General features: G+C 43.7%; 1 protein-coding gene across 1 annotated transcript; it reads right to left on the bottom strand.

The window, feature by feature from the left end:
• Positions 1–12,005: 12,005 nt before the first annotated feature.
• LOC121554636 (cytosolic beta-glucosidase) lies at positions 12,006–17,712 on the bottom strand. Its single transcript, XM_041868294.2, has 5 exons — positions 17,162–17,712; positions 14,994–15,221; positions 13,901–14,703; positions 12,888–13,011; positions 12,006–12,459 (listed from the first exon to the last, which is right to left on the bottom strand). The coding sequence occupies exons 1-5, from the start codon at positions 17,238–17,240 to the stop codon at positions 12,251–12,253; spliced, it is 1,443 nt and encodes a 480-aa protein (XP_041724228.1). The 5' UTR covers positions 17,241–17,712; the 3' UTR covers positions 12,006–12,250.
• Positions 17,713–18,499: the final 787 nt, after the last annotated feature.

The raw sequence follows: 18,499 nt of genomic DNA, 5'->3' as shown, positions 1-18,499 counted from the left end.
GTGTAAGTCACTCCAGTGTGTGAGTTTGGGGAGTGGAGGGCCTTCTGTGTAAGTCACTCCAGAGTGTGAGTTTGGGGAGTGGAGGGCCTTCTGTGTAAGTCACTCCAGAGTGTGAGTTTGGGGAGTGGAGGGCCTTCTGTGTAAGTCACTCCAGTGTGTGAGTTTGGGGAGTGGAGGGCCTTCTGTGTAAGTCACTCCAGAGTGTGAGTTTGGGGAGTGGAGGGCCTTCTGTGTAAGTCACTCCAGAGTGTGAGTTTGGGGAGTGGAGGGCCTTCTGTGTAAGTCACTCCAGTGTGTGAGTTTGGGGAGTGGAGGGCCTTCTGTGTAAGTCACTCCAGAGTGTGAGTTTGGGGAGTGGAGGGCCTTCTGTGTAAGTCACTCCAGAGTGTGAGTTTGGGGAGTGGAGGGCCTTCTGTGTAAGTCACTCCAGAGTGTGAGTTTGGGGAGTGGAGGGCCTTCTGTGTAAGTCACTCCAGAGTGTGAGTTTGGGGAGTGGAGGGCCTTCTGTGTAAGTCACTCCAGAGTGTGAGTTTGGGGAGTGGAGGGCCTTCTGTGTAAGTCACTCCAGAGTGTGAGTTTGGGGAGTGGAGGGCCTTCTGTGTAAGTCACTCCAGTGTGTGAGTTTGGGGAGTGGAGGGCCTTCTGTGTAAGTCACTCCAGAGTGTGAGTTTGGGGAGTGGAGGGCCTTCTGTGTAAGTCACTCCAGAGTGTGAGTTTGGGGAGTGGAGGGCCTTCTGTGTAAGTCACTCCAGTGTGTGAGTTTGGGGAGTGGAGGGCCTTCTGTGTAAGTCACTCCAGAGTGTGAGTTTGGGGAGTGGAGGGCCTTCTGTGTAAGTCACTCCAGAGTGTGAGTTTGGGGAGTGGAGGGCCTTCTGTGTAAGTCACTCCAGAGTGTGAGTTTGGGGAGTGGAGGGCCTTCTGTGTAAGTCACTCCAGAGTGTGAGTTTGGGGAGTGGAGGGCCTTCTGTGTAAGTCACTCCAGAGTGTGAGTTTGGGGAGTGGAGGGCCTTCTGTGTAAGTCACTCCAGAGTGTGAGTTTGGGGAGTGGAGGGCCTTCTGTGTAAGTCACTCCAGAGTGTGAGTTTGGGGAGTGGAGGGCCTTCTGTGTAAGTCACTCCAGAGTGTGAGTTTGGGGAGTGGAGGGCCTTCTGTGTAAGTCACTCCAGTGTGTGAGTTTGGGGAGTGGAGGGCCTTCTGTGTAAGTCACTCCAGAGTGTGAGTTTGGGGAGTGGAGGGCCTTCTGTGTAAGTCACTCCAGAGTGTGAGTTTGGGGAGTGGAGGGCCTTCTGTGTAAGTCACTCCAGTGTGTGAGTTTGGGGAGTGGAGGGCCTTCTGTGTAAGTCACTCCAGAGTGTGAGTTTGGGGAGTGGAGGGCCTTCTGTGTAAGTCACTCCAGTGTGTGAGTTTGGGGAGTGGAGGGCCTTCTGTGTAAGTCACTCCAGAGTGTGAGTTTGGGGAGTGGAGGGCCTTCTGTGTAAGTCACTCCAGAGTGTGAGTTTGGGGAGTGGAGGGCCTTCTGTGTAAGTCACTCCAGAGTGTGAGTTTGGGGAGTGGAGGGCCTTCTGTGTAAGTCACTCCAGAGTGTGAGTTTGGGGAGTGGAGGGCCTTCTGTGTAAGTCACTCCAGAGTGTGAGTTTGGGGAGTGGAGGGCCTTCTGTGTAAGTCACTCCAGAGTGTGAGTTTGGGGAGTGGAGGGCCTTCTGTGTAAGTCACTCCAGTGTGTGAGTTTGGGGAGTGGAGGGCCTTCTGTGTAAGTCACTCCAGAGTGTGAGTTTGGGGAGTGGAGGGCCTTCTGTGTAAGTCACTCCAGAGTGTGAGTTTGGGGAGTGGAGGGCCTTCTGTGTAAGTCACTCCAGTGTGTGAGTTTGGGGAGTGGAGGGCCTTCTGTGTAAGTCACTCCAGAGTGTGAGTTTGGGGAGTGGAGGGCCTTCTGTGTAAGTCACTCCAGAGTGTGAGTTTGGGGAGTGGAGGGCCTTCTGTGTAAGTCACTCCAGAGTGTGAGTTTGGGGAGTGGAGGGCCTTCTGTGTAAGTCACTCCAGAGTGTGAGTTTGGGGAGTGGAGGGCCTTCTGTGTAAGTCACTCCAGAGTGTGAGTTTGGGGAGTGGAGGGCCTTCTGTGTAAGTCACTCCAGAGTGTGAGTTTGGGGAGTGGAGGGCCTTCTGTGTAAGTCACTCCAGAGTGTGAGTTTGGGGAGTGGAGGGCCTTCTGTGTAAGTCACTCCAGAGTGTGAGTTTGCTTTTTCCCTTTTTCTTTCTGTTTTTTTCTCTCTCCATCCTCTCCTCCCTGTGACGTCTGAGGGCCAAGGGGCTTTGATTTACCCTCATAGCCCTGCTCACGAGTTAAAACACTGCTAATGCACCCCCCCCGACAGACACACACACACACATTCACAGACAGAAAGACACACATACGCACACCCAAACACCAAAGAGATTTATAACGATAAAAGCCCCCAAAAAGCCAGCCAACGCATAAGCCCATTCGTGAGCAGCCTTGAACTCTGCCTGATCCGCTATTTATTACCGGTATCACTTGGAAAAACAAAAACACCAACATCCGAACACCTGAAGGGGGTCATTCCTCATTTTGCTGGGGTTCAATGCTGTCTGGCTGAGAGGCAGAAACCGACACAGACACACGTTCCCTCCATCACAACAACCTTTATCCAATTAAAAAACGTCAAGCTTATTTGCTAAAGTGTGAATGCTTAAATTACTAATATCACCCAGGTAATTCTTATACAATTTCCCCGGCCCCCCTTTGGAATGTTTGTATTGCGTTGGAAAACAATGTTTGCACAACAATCCAGTGTTGGGTTTTGGCGCCAGCAGATAATGATTATGTTAATCCAAACAAAGCGAGAGCTCTTTTGCATGTCGCGGAATTCCGCTGTAAACTCATGACCTTTATTAACCTCCCTAATCCTTGACTGTATACCCACGATAAGGGGCTTACACCCCCTAACACACACCCATGTCACTTTGTCTCAGGACTCAAGTGTGTGTGTCACTTCCCCCCACCCCCCTCGCTCCAAAACACCTGACAATCCATGTGTAGAGAAAAGGCAGAGAAATTAAACACAATTAGCACACCTATTTGATCAATGACGATAATGGACGGAGGCGGGGCAAAAAAAAAAGCTAAGCAAACGAGCGTCGAGCCAGCAGTCTGAATGGTATTAAGTGGTGAGATTAAAAAGCCATCCCATAGGTCAGGTCAGCGGTGTTCATTTGAATGCATTATTACCAGGGCCGGGGCCTAGATTACTCACTCAATAGCCACACTCCAACTCTGAGTGACAACGCGGGTGAGAGGGAGCATGTCGTTCAACACTTAGAGCTCATTAGTGTTAGCGACAGTGGTGTAAAGCACTTAAGTAAAAATACTTTAAAGTACAACTTAAATCGTTTTTTGGGGTATCTGTAATTTACTATTGATATTTTGGACAACTTTTACTTCACTACATTCCTAAAGAAAATAATTAACTTTTTACTCCATACATTTTCCCTGACACCCATCACATTACATACTCATTACATTTTGAATGTTTAGCAGGACAGGAAAATGGTCCAATTCACACACTTATCAAGAGAACATCCCTGGTCATCTCTACTGCCTCTGATCTGGCGGACTCACTAAACACAAATGCTTTGTTTGTTGGAGTGTGCCCCTTGCTATCCGTAAATTTAAAAAACACGAAAATAGTGCTGTCTGGTTTGCTTAATTTAAGGAATTTTAAATGATTTATACTTTTACTTTTGATACTTAAGTATATTTTAGCAAATACATATACTTTTGATACTACTTTTGATACTTAAAACCAAATAGTTTTAGACTTTTACTGAAGTAGTTTTGGGGTGTTGTGAGTGTCAATGACGTTTGACAAGATTCAAGGGTGTTTCAGATTTTGTCTTGGTCTTTGTTGACATTTTCAATGGGAGTCGGTTTGCATACTAGCACAGCAATATCAAATCAAATCAAATCAAATGTATTTCTAAATCCCTTTTTACATCAGCAGATGTCACAAAGTGCTTATACGGAAACCCAGCCTAAAACCCCAAACAGCAAGCAATGCAGATTTAGAAGCATGGTGGCTAGGAAAAACTCCCTAGAAAGGCAGGAACCTACGAAGAAACCTTGCAAGGAACCAGGCTCTGAGGTGTGGCCAGTCCTCTTCTGGCTGTGTTGGTGGAGATTATAAGAGTACATGGCCATTAAGGCCAGATTGTTCTTCAAGATGTTTAAACGTTCATAGATGACCAGCAGGGTCAAATAATAATCACAGTGGTCACAATAGTGTCTATATTTTATATATTATATTTTTCTCTCTCTGCTTGGCTCCTGGGCTGGTGTCATCACATCAGGATATATTAACTTCTGATTTCGAGCTGCTGCAGGTGTCCCGGTGTGATACACAAACACACAAACACTCTCTATCTCTCTCCTGCGGTTTCTGCCATGAGAGAGAGACGGCGGAACTTGTCTCATTGGTTACCTCAACACACACAGGGGGTCTCTCTCCCACCCCCGCTAGGCCTACCTACCGCACACTCACACCCTGAATATCAATCTCCTCACACCTCGCCCACTGTGCTCTCAGAAGCAGCTGAATATTCTACAAGCGTTTGATTTTTCAAGGGGTATGTGAACTCCCATCACGGAGAGCCGTCGTACGCGGGAGAAGTTGGGCTTGAACAGTCGTCAGTGAGGTCATTTCCTCTCTCTCAGTGGGACCACAAAGAAAAACTTTGAATAGTTTGTTCTTTTTTTCTTAATTACTGTGTGCTTTAGTCCTCTGCATCGCTCCTGCTATGTCAGTTCCTGTCTTCAAGGCCGAAGCATTCATCTCTCAATCTTGTCTCATCCCTAGATTCAAGAATCAATGTCGAGGCTGTCCAAATCGCTTTTTAACTCTGATGTCACACTTCTTACGAGATGGACAAAAGCTCAGAAAGAGCGAGTTATGCCACGCAAAGGAATTTATCCCCCCCCCCCCCCTCCCCCCTCCCCCCACCCCACCCTCAGAATGGGATGTGCTGGAAATGGCTTCCAGCTCAAAGAAGAGGGGGATATTGAGGTTGTGATGAAGAGAAGAGAACACATCTTTTCTACATTTCCTCTTCAGTGTTTCGCATTAATATGAATTCCCAGCGAAATGTCTGGCGAAGTAGGTCACTGGGATTTAGACATTTTGGCCTGTTTTTTCTTCTCCTCTCTTGTCAATGGAGACTGAGCAGCAATGCGATTAGAAGGAGAGAAGGAGATGAGCTCTGTAAAGAAAGAGAGAGGAGAGAGAGAGGAGAGAGGGTGATAGAGAGGAAGAGAGATGAGAGAGGGGGAGAAGAGAGAGAGAGAGAGGGTGAAAGAGAGAGGGATGGGGAAGATAGACAGAGGCACGCATATACTGTAGACATGAGAGAGAAGGAGAGCGGGTGAGAGAGGGAAAGAGATACAGAGATCTGTATAGACCTCTCCTCTGTCCCTTTCTGATTGGCTGAGAGAGAGACCGAGATAGAGAGACTAGGAATGTGAGAGAGGAAATGATGGTAAAATACATGAAAGCTATCATTTCAGTACTCTTTGTCGTGATAATAAATTAACAATTTCAATACACCATTTCTCCCAAGAATATGCATTTGAGGGTAAATAGAAAAGGTGTACAGTGGCTTGCGAAAGTATTCACCCCCCTTGGCATTTTTCCTATTTTGTTGCCTTACAACCTGGAATTTAAATGGATTTTTGGGGGGTTTGTATCATTTGATTTACACAACATGCCTACCACTTTGAAGATGGAAAATATATTTTATTGTGAATCAAACAAGAAATAAGACAAAAAAACAGAAAACTTGAGCGTGCATAACTATTCACCCCCCCAAAGTCAATACTTTGCAGAGCCAACTTTTGCAGCAAATACAGCTGCAAGTCTCTTGGGTTATGTCTCTATAAGCTTGGCACATATAGCCACTGGGATTTTTGCCCATTCTTCAAGGCAAAACTGCTCCAGCTCCTTCAAGTTGGATGGATTCCACTGGTGTACAACAATCTTTAAGTCATACCACAGATTCTCAATTGGATTGAGGTCTGGGCTTTGACTAGGCCATTCCAAGACATTTAAATGTTTCTCAAGTGTTGCTTTAGCAATATGCTTAGGGTCATTGTCCTGCTGAAAGGGGAACCACCGTCCCAGTCTCAAATCTCTGGAAGACTGAAACAGGTTTCCCTCAAGAATTTCCCTGTATGTAGCGCCATCCATCATTCCTTCAATTCTAACCAGTTTCCCAGTCCCTGCCGATTAAAAACATCCCCACAGCATGCTGCTGCCACCACCATGCTTGACTGTGGGGATGGTGTTCTCGGGGTGATGAGAGGTGTTGGGTTTGCGCCAGACATAGCGTTTTCCTTTATGGCCAAAAAGCTCAATTTTAGTCTCATCTGACCAGAGTACCTTCTTCCATATGTTTGGGGAGTCTCCCACATGCCTTTTGCCGAACACCAAACATGTTTGCTTATTTTTTTCTTTAAGCAATGGCTTTTTTCTGGCCACTCTTCCGTAAAGCCCAGCTCTGTGGAGTGTACGGCTTAAAGTGGTCCTATGGACAGATACTCCAATCTCCGCTGTGGAGCTTTGCAGCTCCTTATCTTTGGTCTCTTTGTTGCCTCTGATTAATGCCATCCTTGCCTGGTCCGTGAGTTTTGGTGGGCGGCCCTCTCTTGGCAGGTTTGTTGTGGTGCCATATTCTTTCAATTCTTTAATAATGGATTTAATTGTGCTCCGTGGGATGTTCAAAGTTTCTGATATTTTTTTATAACCCAACCCTGATCTGTACTTCTCCACAACTTTGTCCCTGACCTATTTGGAGAGCTCCTTGGTCTTCATGGTGCCGCTTGCTTGGTGGTGCCCCTTGCTTGGTGGTGTTGCAGACTCTGGGGCCTTTCAGAACAGGTGTATATATACTGAGATCATGTGACAGATCATGTGACACTTAGATTGCACACAGGTGGACTTTATTTAACTAATTATGTGACTTCTGAAGGTAATTGGTTGCACCAGATCTTATTTAGGGGCTTCATAGCAAAGGGGGTGAATACATATGCACGCACCACTTTTCCATTATTAATTTTTTATACTTTTTGAAACAAGTTATTTTTTTCATTTCACTTCACCAATTTGGACTATTTTGTGTATGTCCATTACATGAAATCCAAATAAAAATCCATTTAAATTACAGGTTGTAATGCAACAAAATAGGAAAAACACCAAGTGGGATGAATACTTTTGCAATGCACTGTACCAGTATACGCCAAGACCTAAGACTCAGGAATTTTGGAGATACTAGTTAATTTGCAGCTAAATTATTCAGATAATTTATATTAAGAAAATGATTTCCCTAGCCGTTGAATATTTTATAGGGCCTGTCAAATATAACAAGTTAAGTTTGTCCAAATACAAATAATAATGACAATAATAATGTATTATTAATAAGAATGTTTGTAGGCACAAGTCTCCATCGGCAACAGAAATTGAATGTTTCAATTAAACGTCCTAATTCATTGTCAGAAGCAACTTATACGTTATATATTTGTGACTTAATTAGAAAGCACGTTCGGAAACGGCTTCCTTAACGACTTTCTACATCACAGCCTAATCAGAATAAATTCCCTGCGTAATGAATTAAAGTTGAATATTCGTTGGGCTGATTAAAAGAGGCTGTAACAATGAGTTATTTAAATGTTACTTAATGTTTCAGCATTCCAACCTGCAATAGGCACATATTATTCATTCCAAACTATCACAAAAGGCCAATCTTGCCGCTCGTTAGGAGCAGTGCTAACTTCTCCTCATATTTCAGGCAATCAATTCCGAAGCAGTTCTCTCACACATGCTGCTCCCTAGCTAGTCACATGGAAAGATGAATCTATCAATAATGATAGACAGGCTGGGAAATGACTCAACCAGTCCAGGCTGGAATTTAGAGGGATGAATGACGTACCTTGACAATCATAAATCAAAGGGAAATAACTCAAGATCTCTTATTTTACCCCCAATTTGATGCTGAAAAGAAACACTTAATTATTGTGTTTACCTAACTGAATATGGGCTTGTCATGTGTTCCAAATGCAGCTTTATAGTTTGGTAGCTGGTAGAATTATTGGGTGCAAAGTTTTGTATGATTCTAACTGAATTGGATTCTTGATATGTTGTGTAAAATGATTATTAGTGTTAATTTACTGTTTTCCACACGTTTCTTTACTCTTTATCTCTCCTTTTTGTATGACATCATAGGGAGTAATTTTCTTAGAACCTTATTTTCTTATACTTTTGACATAAGCAGGAAGAAACACGCTGTTTTCAAATATGTAGACATTGGTATGGTGATGGAGAGAATAAATATGATGTTTAAAAGTGATGAAATGCCCCTTTAATTAATAACTTACCATAGTTATATTCTGCTGTTAATGTTGTTATTCCCTCTGTAAAATAAGAGGCAAGCTTTGGTGAAAGCACTTTAAAGCATGTATTATCTGGTCCAAAGGTTTTCAAGACAGGTTAGAGAAGTGGTGTGAAAGGTTGTTAAATCGCACATACATTTAAAAAAATTTCATAGAAATATTCACTGCCGACTTCAAAGACATTATTGATGGCCGCACAATAGGTTGTTATTCATCATAAGACAAAAGATAAATTCATTCTGCTTGACTTAGATAGAGGAGGGCCACGGAGGCATTTTTCACATCTGTTGAAAACAATCTGCATAGCCGACGATACATCATGCCACAATATCCTTTTTAATGTAAACAACAAAGTTACATAATACATAATGAAATTATGCTTTCCTTCCAATTGGTGCATAAATATTAATATTTTAATACGACATTTATCATAACTACAGATATGGTTTAGGGACTTGTGGAAAGATTGTTTGTGATACATGTTATTGGTTAAAAACACTTTATTGTGTGATGCCACGTTGCCAATGATCATTTAATTTTGCACTAAAGCTGTAGTCCCATTTAGTACCACATAGCGGCAGTGTAAGCCAACAAAAAGAACCAACATGTTGTTCACGTGTATCCGAGTAAAAGGAACATTTTATTGCTCTAACAAATAAATCCACTAATTTTATTTTAACAATTTCACCCGCAATCGAGGCTGTTCAATCGTCAATGCCCACTGAAACTAAGCAATTTCATTCATTTCTCAGATAAAAAATACAAGATGTAGTTAATTCTATACTGTATTAATTCAAATAAATTCCATTTGTCCCTCCCTTAAGTCCCCCCTCAAAATTTTCGGGTGCATGACATGCCATTCAGTGGTGTTTTGCAATGGCTTGCCCAGAGAAAGACCAGCCTCAGCTGCGCAGGTTTTACAGTCCATTGTTCGACAGTCCATGTAAAATGAAGCCAGAATTAACCACAGTATGTACATTGAGTAATCACAGGACTTGAGGGAGGATTTTCACCTTGTTTTCTGGGTAGTTTCTCAGTTTGTACAGCTGCCAGGGCCGCCAGAGCACGTACACAAATGCCACCCTGGTTTTCTGGTGGCATGATGACATCTGTTGTTCAGCATGGCATTTTGATCAGGGCTGTTGAAATGAGTTTTATCCACGCTGACAGGCTCATAATGCAATAAATCTATTTGTATCTTTTTAATACAAAACAAAACAGAAGCACTACCAAAACTACAGGTCAAGGTTGTTGTACAGTACACACTGTTGTTCACAAAGGAACATTTGTATGAAAGGGGTTCAGATTCAGGGAAACACAAACAGGATGTTTTGGTTAGGACAACAAGGGTAGGCTATCAAGTAAATACAGTGCCGTCCGTAATTATTGGGACAGTGAAGCATTTTTATTTTATTTTGGCTCTGTACTCCAAAAGTTTGGATTTAAAATCCAACAATGACAGCGAGTTTAAAGTGCAGACTGTCAGCTTTAATTTGAGGGTATTTTCATCCATATCGGGTGAACCGTTTAGAAATTACAACACTTTTTGTACATCGTCCCCCCATTATAGGAGACCAAAAGTGTTGGGACATATTCACTTATATGTGTGTTAAAGTAGTAAAAAGTGAAGTATTTGATCCCATATTCATAGTATACAATGACTACATCAAGCTTGTGACTGTATAAATGTGTTGGATGCATTTGCTGTTTTGGAGTACTCAATTCTCAGTACTCCTGTCCATGAGTCTTTATGCCACAGCACTATTCCATTTGACTAGGGTCTCATACACAGGACGTATCATAATGCCCCTGGGGTTTGGATCCATTAAGAGAGCAATATGTTGTCTGTACCTCAGCCCCCAATGGGCAGACCCTTTACCCTTTACACCAAAAACACATCTGACTGATGGCTTTTCTCCATTGAAGCTGAAAATGACAGTTTCCCTTTTATATGTACACTACTGTATACACACTGAGTATACAAAACATTAAGAATACCTGCTCTTTCCAAGACATAGACTGACCAGGTGAATCCAGGTGAAAGCTATGATCCCTTATTGATGTCACTTGTTAAATCCACTTCAATCAGTGTAGATGAAGGGTAGGATACAGATTAAAGAAGGATTTTTAAGTCTTGAGACAATTGAGACATGGATTGTGTATGTGTGCCATTCAGAGGGTGAATGGGCAAGACAAAATATTTAAGTGCCTTTGAAAGGGTAGTAGCTGTCAGGCGCACCGGTTTGTGTCAAGAACTGCAACTCTGCTGGATTTTTCACGCTCAACAGTTTCCCGCGTGTCAAGATGGGCCACCACCCAAAGGACATCCAGCCAACTTGACACAACTGTGGGAAGCATTAGAGTCAACATGGGCCAGCATTCCTGTGGAATGCTTTTAATAATAAAATAATACGCAATTTAGCAGACGCTTTTATCCAAAGCGACTTACAGTCATGTGTGCATACATTTTTACGTATGGGTGGTCCCGGGTATCGAACCCACTACCCTGGCGTTACAAGCGCCATGCTCTACCAATTGAGCTACAGAGGACTTTTGAAACCTTGTAGAGTCCATGCCCTGACAAATTGGCTCAGTGTATACCTAGACTTCTCCTGCCATTGAATAGCACAATGAGCAACAAACCTTGAGCACCAGTGCAGTGCCAATGTTGACATTTGCTTACATTTGGTTGGTAAATGTTTTTCCATGTAAATGTTTGTCCTCATCCTGCATATTTGAACGTCCGTAACTCTCTTCCCTCATAATGTACTGACTTCCATGTGACCCCTCCCTGTGCATTATCTCTGATTCTGTTTGTAAACACAAACCTGCATTTTAGACTTTGTGATCCTTCATACCTGGGCATGGGCTCCTGCCTGGCGCCACTCTAGAGCCAGGCCCAGTAGGATTTACTCTTAGTGTTACAGCAAGCTCTCACTCAACCCCAACTCTCCACTGGGCACAATGAGTTGCATTGTGTATTTTGTTTCAACATGAGGGCTGTATAGGACTCTTTTTAAAAAAATCATCTGAGCCATATAGGGGCCTTGCGGGTTGAGATTTTAGGTCACACACTCACACAGTCTTGTACAGCTAACCTTGTGGGGACACACAATTCAGTCCCATTCAAAATCCTATTTTCCCTAACCCCTACTCTTACCCTAACCCTAACCCTAACCTTAACCCAAAAACCTAACCTTAACCCTAACCCTAAACCTAACCCTAGCTCCTAACCCTAAACCTAATTCTAACCCTAACACTAATTCTAACCTTAACCCTAAACTCCCCTCTTCTGGTCCCCACAAGAATAGTTAAACACGTCAACACACACACACACACACACACATACACACACACACACACACACACACTCCTCTGTAGACTTGTGCACCCCACCAAGCCCTGCATTGGCAACAACAGCTTGGCCATATAAACCCTTTGTACAGATTGACTGGGAATTGGGCAGGATAGAATACTAATTTCCATTCACTTGAATAAACGTAACACTCTTTGGCTGGGTCCTTGCAGTTCTATGTCAAAGTCAGGGAAGAAATCAGACAAAATCACTTTATTGCAAAGGAAGCCAAATAAGCTTAGCACTGTTTTACAAAAAATTTTCAGGGTTGACAGAGAAAAGTGGTGAAAAGGAATGTCTTAAAGACTTCACAACTACAATCTGTTTCTGATGGGCTTCAATTCAAAATTGCCTGTAGGAACATTGCAATGGACCAAGCTTGGTTGCAGTCGATTAGAACAGAACACTGTTATTGGCTGATTCACACTGTGCCCATTGGCTGTTTAGTTATTTGCCCTGGTCTGAGATCTGTACTTGGAAATGATGCCGGCGTACTCCCTTCCAGAGCGGTACGGGGTCCGTGGTCGCTCCGGTCGAGAGAAGTCCACGTGGAACAGGCCGAATCGAACGCTGAACCCGTCGGCCCATTCAAAGTTATCCAGGAGAGACCAGGCGAAATAGCCTCGAACGTCAACACCATCCTCTCTGAGAGCTAGAACAAAGAGACAAACAACAAGTGAATAACATACATGGTATTTTTATAAAACATACATGTGACAGTGCGCATTAAGGGGTAATGTGAAAATACTTTGTTCACACATTACAAAAGGACAAGATCCCGTTGTATTATGATTGCCATAGTCTCTCGCTCAACCTTCTCCATTGACGTGAAATAGCCTACATACTGTACCTAATTCAACAGAACAGGTTCATCAAAGAAGGATTCAAGTCACTCAGCCCCCTGTAACTTAGATTGTGGATCATGCATAAATACTATGATTTTATGTGCGAAGCAAACCTTCAGAGGTTGAGATAGTACAAGTAGTGACTGGATTGAATTTCAGAATAAATTCACATTAAATAATTATAGATTCTCCATAATATACGGCAGCTCTATAGCGGCCACTTTCTGGTCATTACCTCTGGCTACTTCCTGGATGATGTCATGGTAAAACCCACAGCGCTGGACGTCTTCCATGTCCACTGGCCCCATCTGGGAGAAGCCATTTTCTGTGATGTAGACCGCAGGGTTGTTGAATGTGTCCTGTGAAAGAAAGGGGTAGCTATCATTGTCCAACAAGACATTCAGTTCAATAATGACAGTCAAACAACACAGTGGAAGGCTTTAAAGTACAGTGGGGTGTGTGTGTGTGTGTGTGTGTTCTGGCTTTTGTTGGTTTCGTTGCACAAAGATGGTTGGAGGGCCACACATCAGAGAATGTTGACTTGAATGGGAATATGTTGTTTTAAATTAAACTCCATAGGAAACCTATCGAAATCATACAAATATAGATCATAGAAAAGACATGACCATTTAAATTGACATTCGATGGTGGGTGGACTGGCGGTCATCTTTGTGGTATTAGAAGTTACCATTTCAATAACATTTCAATTTAAAATGGGGTACTAGCTAAATTGGATTCAAATCGATTTACCCCTGTGACAACCCGCGACAGCAGGATATTTCTCATTCTCAAAAAACTGTTTTCACTTCAAGCAATCAATGTGACACAATTCAATGTGACACAATTCAATGTGACAACTGTAATGGGTCCTCCATCTGTTTACTGTGCAAAAAAACTAACAATAGCAAGCAACTCTATTAATGTTAAATGGTTTCTCCTCACTAAAGGTTTGGCTCAATTTGATTGGCTCAAGGCAGGTGATTCAATTCAAGAATCGAATAATCCTTAAATGGAAAATCATGGGAAATGATTGATTCTCAAACTTAATTTAATCCTCTGAATTGACTGCTTTCGAATCGAGCCTACCCTGTTAACCTGGGCGCTGTTCGGATATTTAAAAAATGTGTACTTTCCTTAAAGTAATCACTGATCTGACATGATGTGGATTGGAGGAAGTGGTGAGGTGGAACTTTTAAAACGTTGTATTATTTTTTGTAAGTATTGGAACAGGACCCTGGTCCTCTTTACCTTAACGTACTTCAGCAGTTTCCTCAGGCCGTCAGGAACCACAGCCAGCCATGACACTCCACATACCGGCCAGGATGGGTCCACCACCCCTTCTGCATCCTGGTCACTCTTCAACCCCAACACCCCTGGACAGCCTTCACCCGGCTTCACCCTTCGAGATGTATAGTAGTTCAACGCAAAAAAGTCAGCCGTGCCGAGAAGACTAGGCTCGTCCTTGGAGAACCTGGGCAGTCTAGAACCTTCTTGGTAACCCAGTTCTTTGCTTCTGACCTCAATACTAGACCTCATCACTTCTGGGTAGTCTCCAGTAACAAACAAGGGCCACGCAAACCAACCTAGTGTAAAGGCCAGGTAGCGTTCAGTGGCGGCCGTGTCATCAGGGCTGGCCGGGTCCAACGGTTCGACCCAGTCACTATTAATCGCTAAGGACACCGAGCCACCCTGTTTTGCCCTGTAGAGTACGTTGTAGCTGTGCCAGGCCCTGGCATGGCCACGTAGCATGTTGTGGCCAACCAGGTAGGCAGCAATCCCTGGTTCTTTTACCCCTGGGGCAAAGATGCCATCCTCGTGGCCCAGTTTAGCGCACACGTACGGCTCGTTCAAAGTGATCCACAGTTTCACACGGTCCCCGAACGTTTCAAAGCAGAAGCGGGCGTAGCTGTCAAAGATGGCCGCCATCTCAGGTGATTTCCAACCTCCCTGGTCTTGGAGAGCTTGTGGCAGGTCAAAGTGGTACAGGGTAACCATGGGCAACACGTCACTAGCCAGCAAATCATTGATCACTTTGTTGTAGTATCGCAAACCTGCAGGACAGAGACACGTAGCTTAGTAGTAAATCATGGGTATCAAGGCCAAATTAGGTTTACAAGACAAAAGGGTCCAGAGCCCTTGACAGAGTTTGTGGTACTGCACTGTTTACATAAACAAAAGCCTGGTCGTAACACAATAACGTATGATATATATATTTTTTTATATCATACCATATGTCATAGCCATTCCCCACAAATAAATACTGGAGGAATCTTAATCCTAAGTAACCACTAAACAGTCTCAAGGTAAGTCTTCAAGATGGGTCCCCTGACTACACGGCTACCTTTTTGATTGACATGTCGTGTTGTCCCCTCCGGTAGCAGGCGGGACCAGGACAGAGACAGGCGGTAGTGGGTCAGGCCTAGCTGGCGGATACACCGGAGGTCCTCTTCCCAGAGCTCATAGCTGTTACAGGTGACATCTCCACTCTGGCCCTCCAACACTAGTCTGCCCCCCTCGTGACAGAACGTGTCCCAAATGCTTGGTCCCTTGTCATCCGCATCCCAGCCTCCTGCAAGGTTAATTTCATAGCAGTATTGATCACGCATAACGCACTGTTTTAATTTATTAATTTTTATGTCTATTAAAAGGCCTACAATTCCTAAAAATACTTATTGTACTGTATCCTTTGGAAAGTATTCAGACCCCTTCACTTTTTCCACATTTTGGATTAAATTAATTGTTTTCCTCATCAATCTACACACAATAACCCATAATGACAAAGCTAAAACAGGTTTTTAGAAATGTTTGTAAATTTATAAAATAAAATAATTGATCATCCTTGAACTGTTCTACAACTTGATTGGAGTCCACCTGTGATCAAATCAATTGATTGGACATGATTTGGAAAGGCACACACCTGTCTATACAAGGTCCCACAGTTGACAGTGCATGTCAGAGCAAAAACCAAGCCATGAGGTCGAAGGAATTGTCCGTAGAGCTCAGAGACAGGATTGTGTCGAGGCACAGATCTGGGGAAGGGTACCAAAACATTTCTACAGCATTGAAGGTCCCCAAGAACACAGTGCCCTCCATCATTCTTAAATGGAAGAAGTTTGGAACCACCAAGACTCTTCCAAGAGCTGGCCGCCGGCCAAACCGAGCAATCAAGGGAGGAGGGCCTTGGTCAGGGAGATGACCAAGAACCTGATGGTCACTCTGACAGAGCTCCAGTTCCTCTGTGGAGATGGGAGAAACTTCCAAAAGGACAACCATCTCTGCAGCACTCCACCAATCAGGCCTTTATGGTAGAGTGGCCAGACGGAAGCCACTCCTCAATAAAAGGCACATGACAGCCCACTTGGAGTTTGCCAAAAGGCACCTAAAGGACTCTCAGACCATGAGAAACAAGATTCTCTGGTCTGATGAAACTAAGATGGAACTCTTTGACCTGAATGCCAAGCGTCACGTCTGGAGGAAACAAGGCACCGCTCATTACCTGGCCAATACCATCCCTATGGTGAAGCATGGTGGTGGCAGCATCATGCTGTGGGGTTGTTTTTCAGCGGCAGGGACTGGTAGACTGGTCAGGATCGAGGGAAATATGAACGGAGCAAAGTACAGAGAGATCCTTGATGAACATTTGCTCCAGAGCGCTCAGGACCTCAGACTGGGGTGAAGGTTCACCTTCCAACAGGACAACGCAGGAATGGCTTCGGGACAAGTCCCTGAATGTCCTTGAGTGGCCCAGCCAGAGCCCGGACTTGAACCCGATCTAACATCTCTGGAGAGACCTGAAAATAGCTGTGCAGCGACGCTCCCCATCCAACCTGACAGAGCTTGAGAGGATCTGCAGAGAAGAATGGGAGAAACTCCCCAAATATAAGTGTGCCAAGCTTGTAGCGTCATACCCAAGAAGACTTGAGGCTGTAATCGCTGCCAAAGGTGCTTCAACAATGTTCTGAGTAAAGGGTTGTAATACTTATGTAAATAAATATTCTTTTTTTTTACATTTGCAAAAATGTATAGAAACCTGTTTTTTATTTGTCATTATGGGGTATTGTGTGTAGACTGATGAGGGGGGGAAACAATTTAATACATTTTAGAATAAGGCTGTAACGTAACAAAATTAGGAAAAAGTGAAGGGGTCTGAATACTTTCCGAATGCACTGTAAATATATAGGCTACTGTGAGTCTATAGTTCCTCATTCTGTAGTTAAATGTATACATAACTTCATTAATAATTAACTATTAGGCTACTATCAAGACATGATACAGTGGTTGAGATAAACTCTTGAGTTAGTCCCCCTTCTGCATTACAGATCCAACTGTAACCTACCGGTAGCAAGCAGTTGTGTTTGTGTAGGCTAGCCTACTTCTCGCGTTTGGCCAGAGAAGCTCGTCTCAGGGACGCGGATTAGCTTTCCTAATCAAATTACTGTATCTACAAATGCACAAAAAAATCACGTGTACAGTTTGACCGCCGGCGCCAGACAAATTCTTATTACATACCCTCGATTTGATAAGCGGCTGTAGCCGCGCCCCATGCAAAGTTTGTCGGGAACATGGTTTCAGCGTCGTTTGTATGCATACAATTCCATTCAGGGCTGTTGGTTCTATTTGCCTACATGTAAAAAAAAAACACTAAACAACTCTCTTGGTCAAGCAAGCGTTAGTTAGAGTTAAAGGAGTTACATGGTCAATCTGTCCTCTGCATTGGCTGTGCAGCATTTACCGTGATACAGTCTCTGCAGAAGTCAGAGCATTCATACTTCTTGCGCTTCGTATAGCAGCGCAGAACTGTTAAGCAGAGCTAATTTGAAGGAAGTTTTCAAGGAAGTGAGTTTGTGTTTATACATGACCTACGTACGGTCAATGACGATGCGGAGCTATACGGAGTCCCCCGCATTGTTCCAACATTTGGGAGGTGAACCGCGGTGCGGTACAGAGCTCAATTTGACAACTGCATGCCTCTGGAGGCTCCGCTATTGCGTCACACCCTCCATACAGAGCCTCCGATCATATTTTCAGATCAAGCATAAATTAGCTTTTAGTTACGTACACTCTGAGTCCTCGCACCTCCTATGCGTTACACCACTAGGGCTTGTTCGCAAGCGTCGTTGTGAACTCGCCCTGCGCACGTTCACAAATTCTGTTTGTAGGCTACAAAAAGGATGTAGTAAAAAAAAAAACATAGTTGGAAGATGAGTCTGTCCCTCAGACTCAACAGTAAGGGCCTTACAGTAGAGTGGGCTATCCCCGAAGTCGAGTGCCTATGCTCCTTCACCCTGCAACCCGGCGACTCTTCAGGATCGTCCAGGCCAGAGCTTCAACCTTAGAACACTATGAGAGGCTCCTTCCCGGGTTGGTTTAGCCCAGAATCTCCCCTCCTACGACTACTAGCAATGCACTCAAATCAAATCAAATTGTATTTGTCACATGCACCGAATACAACAGGTGTAGACCTTACAGTGAAACGCTTACTTACAAGCCCTTAACCAACAATGCAGTTTTAAGAAAAATAAGTGTTAAGAAAGTATTTACTAAATAAACTGAAGTAAAATGCAAAAAAATTAAAATAAAATAGAAGAAAATAACTAATAATTAAAGAGCAACAATTAAATATCAGTAACGAGGCTATATACAGGGGTTCCCGGTATAGAGTCAATGTGCGGGATAATAGATAGTAAACAGAGAGTAGCAGCAGCATAAAAATGGGGGGTTAATGCAAATAGTCTGGGTAGCCATTTGGTTAGCTGTTCGGGAGTCTTATGGCTTGGGGGTAGAAGCTGTTAAGAAGCCTTTTGGACCTAGACTTGGCGCGCCGGTACTGCTTGCCGTGTGGTAGCA

The sequence above is a fragment of the Coregonus clupeaformis genome, chromosome 39 (genome assembly GCF_020615455.1).
Source record: "Coregonus clupeaformis isolate EN_2021a chromosome 39, ASM2061545v1, whole genome shotgun sequence".
NCBI classification, from domain to species: Eukaryota; Metazoa; Chordata; class Actinopteri; order Salmoniformes; family Salmonidae; genus Coregonus; species Coregonus clupeaformis.
The sequence above is the reverse complement of the archived record's forward strand: the minus strand, read 5'-3'. Positions and strand labels throughout refer to the sequence as shown.

Excerpts from the sequence above, each read along its gene's own strand:
- LOC121554636 (XM_041868294.2), bottom strand. The coding sequence starts at position 17,240 with ATGCATACAAACGACGCTGAAACCATGTTCCCGACAAACTTTGCATGG. Across the intron at positions 15,222-17,161 it reads AGCCGCTTATCAAATCGAGG|GAGGCTGGGATGCGGATGAC; the intron begins GTATGTAATAAG and ends TTAACCTTGCAG. Across the intron at positions 13,012-13,900 it reads AACTGCTGAAGTACGTTAAG|GACACATTCAACAACCCTGC; the intron begins GTAAAGAGGACC and ends TTTCTTTCACAG.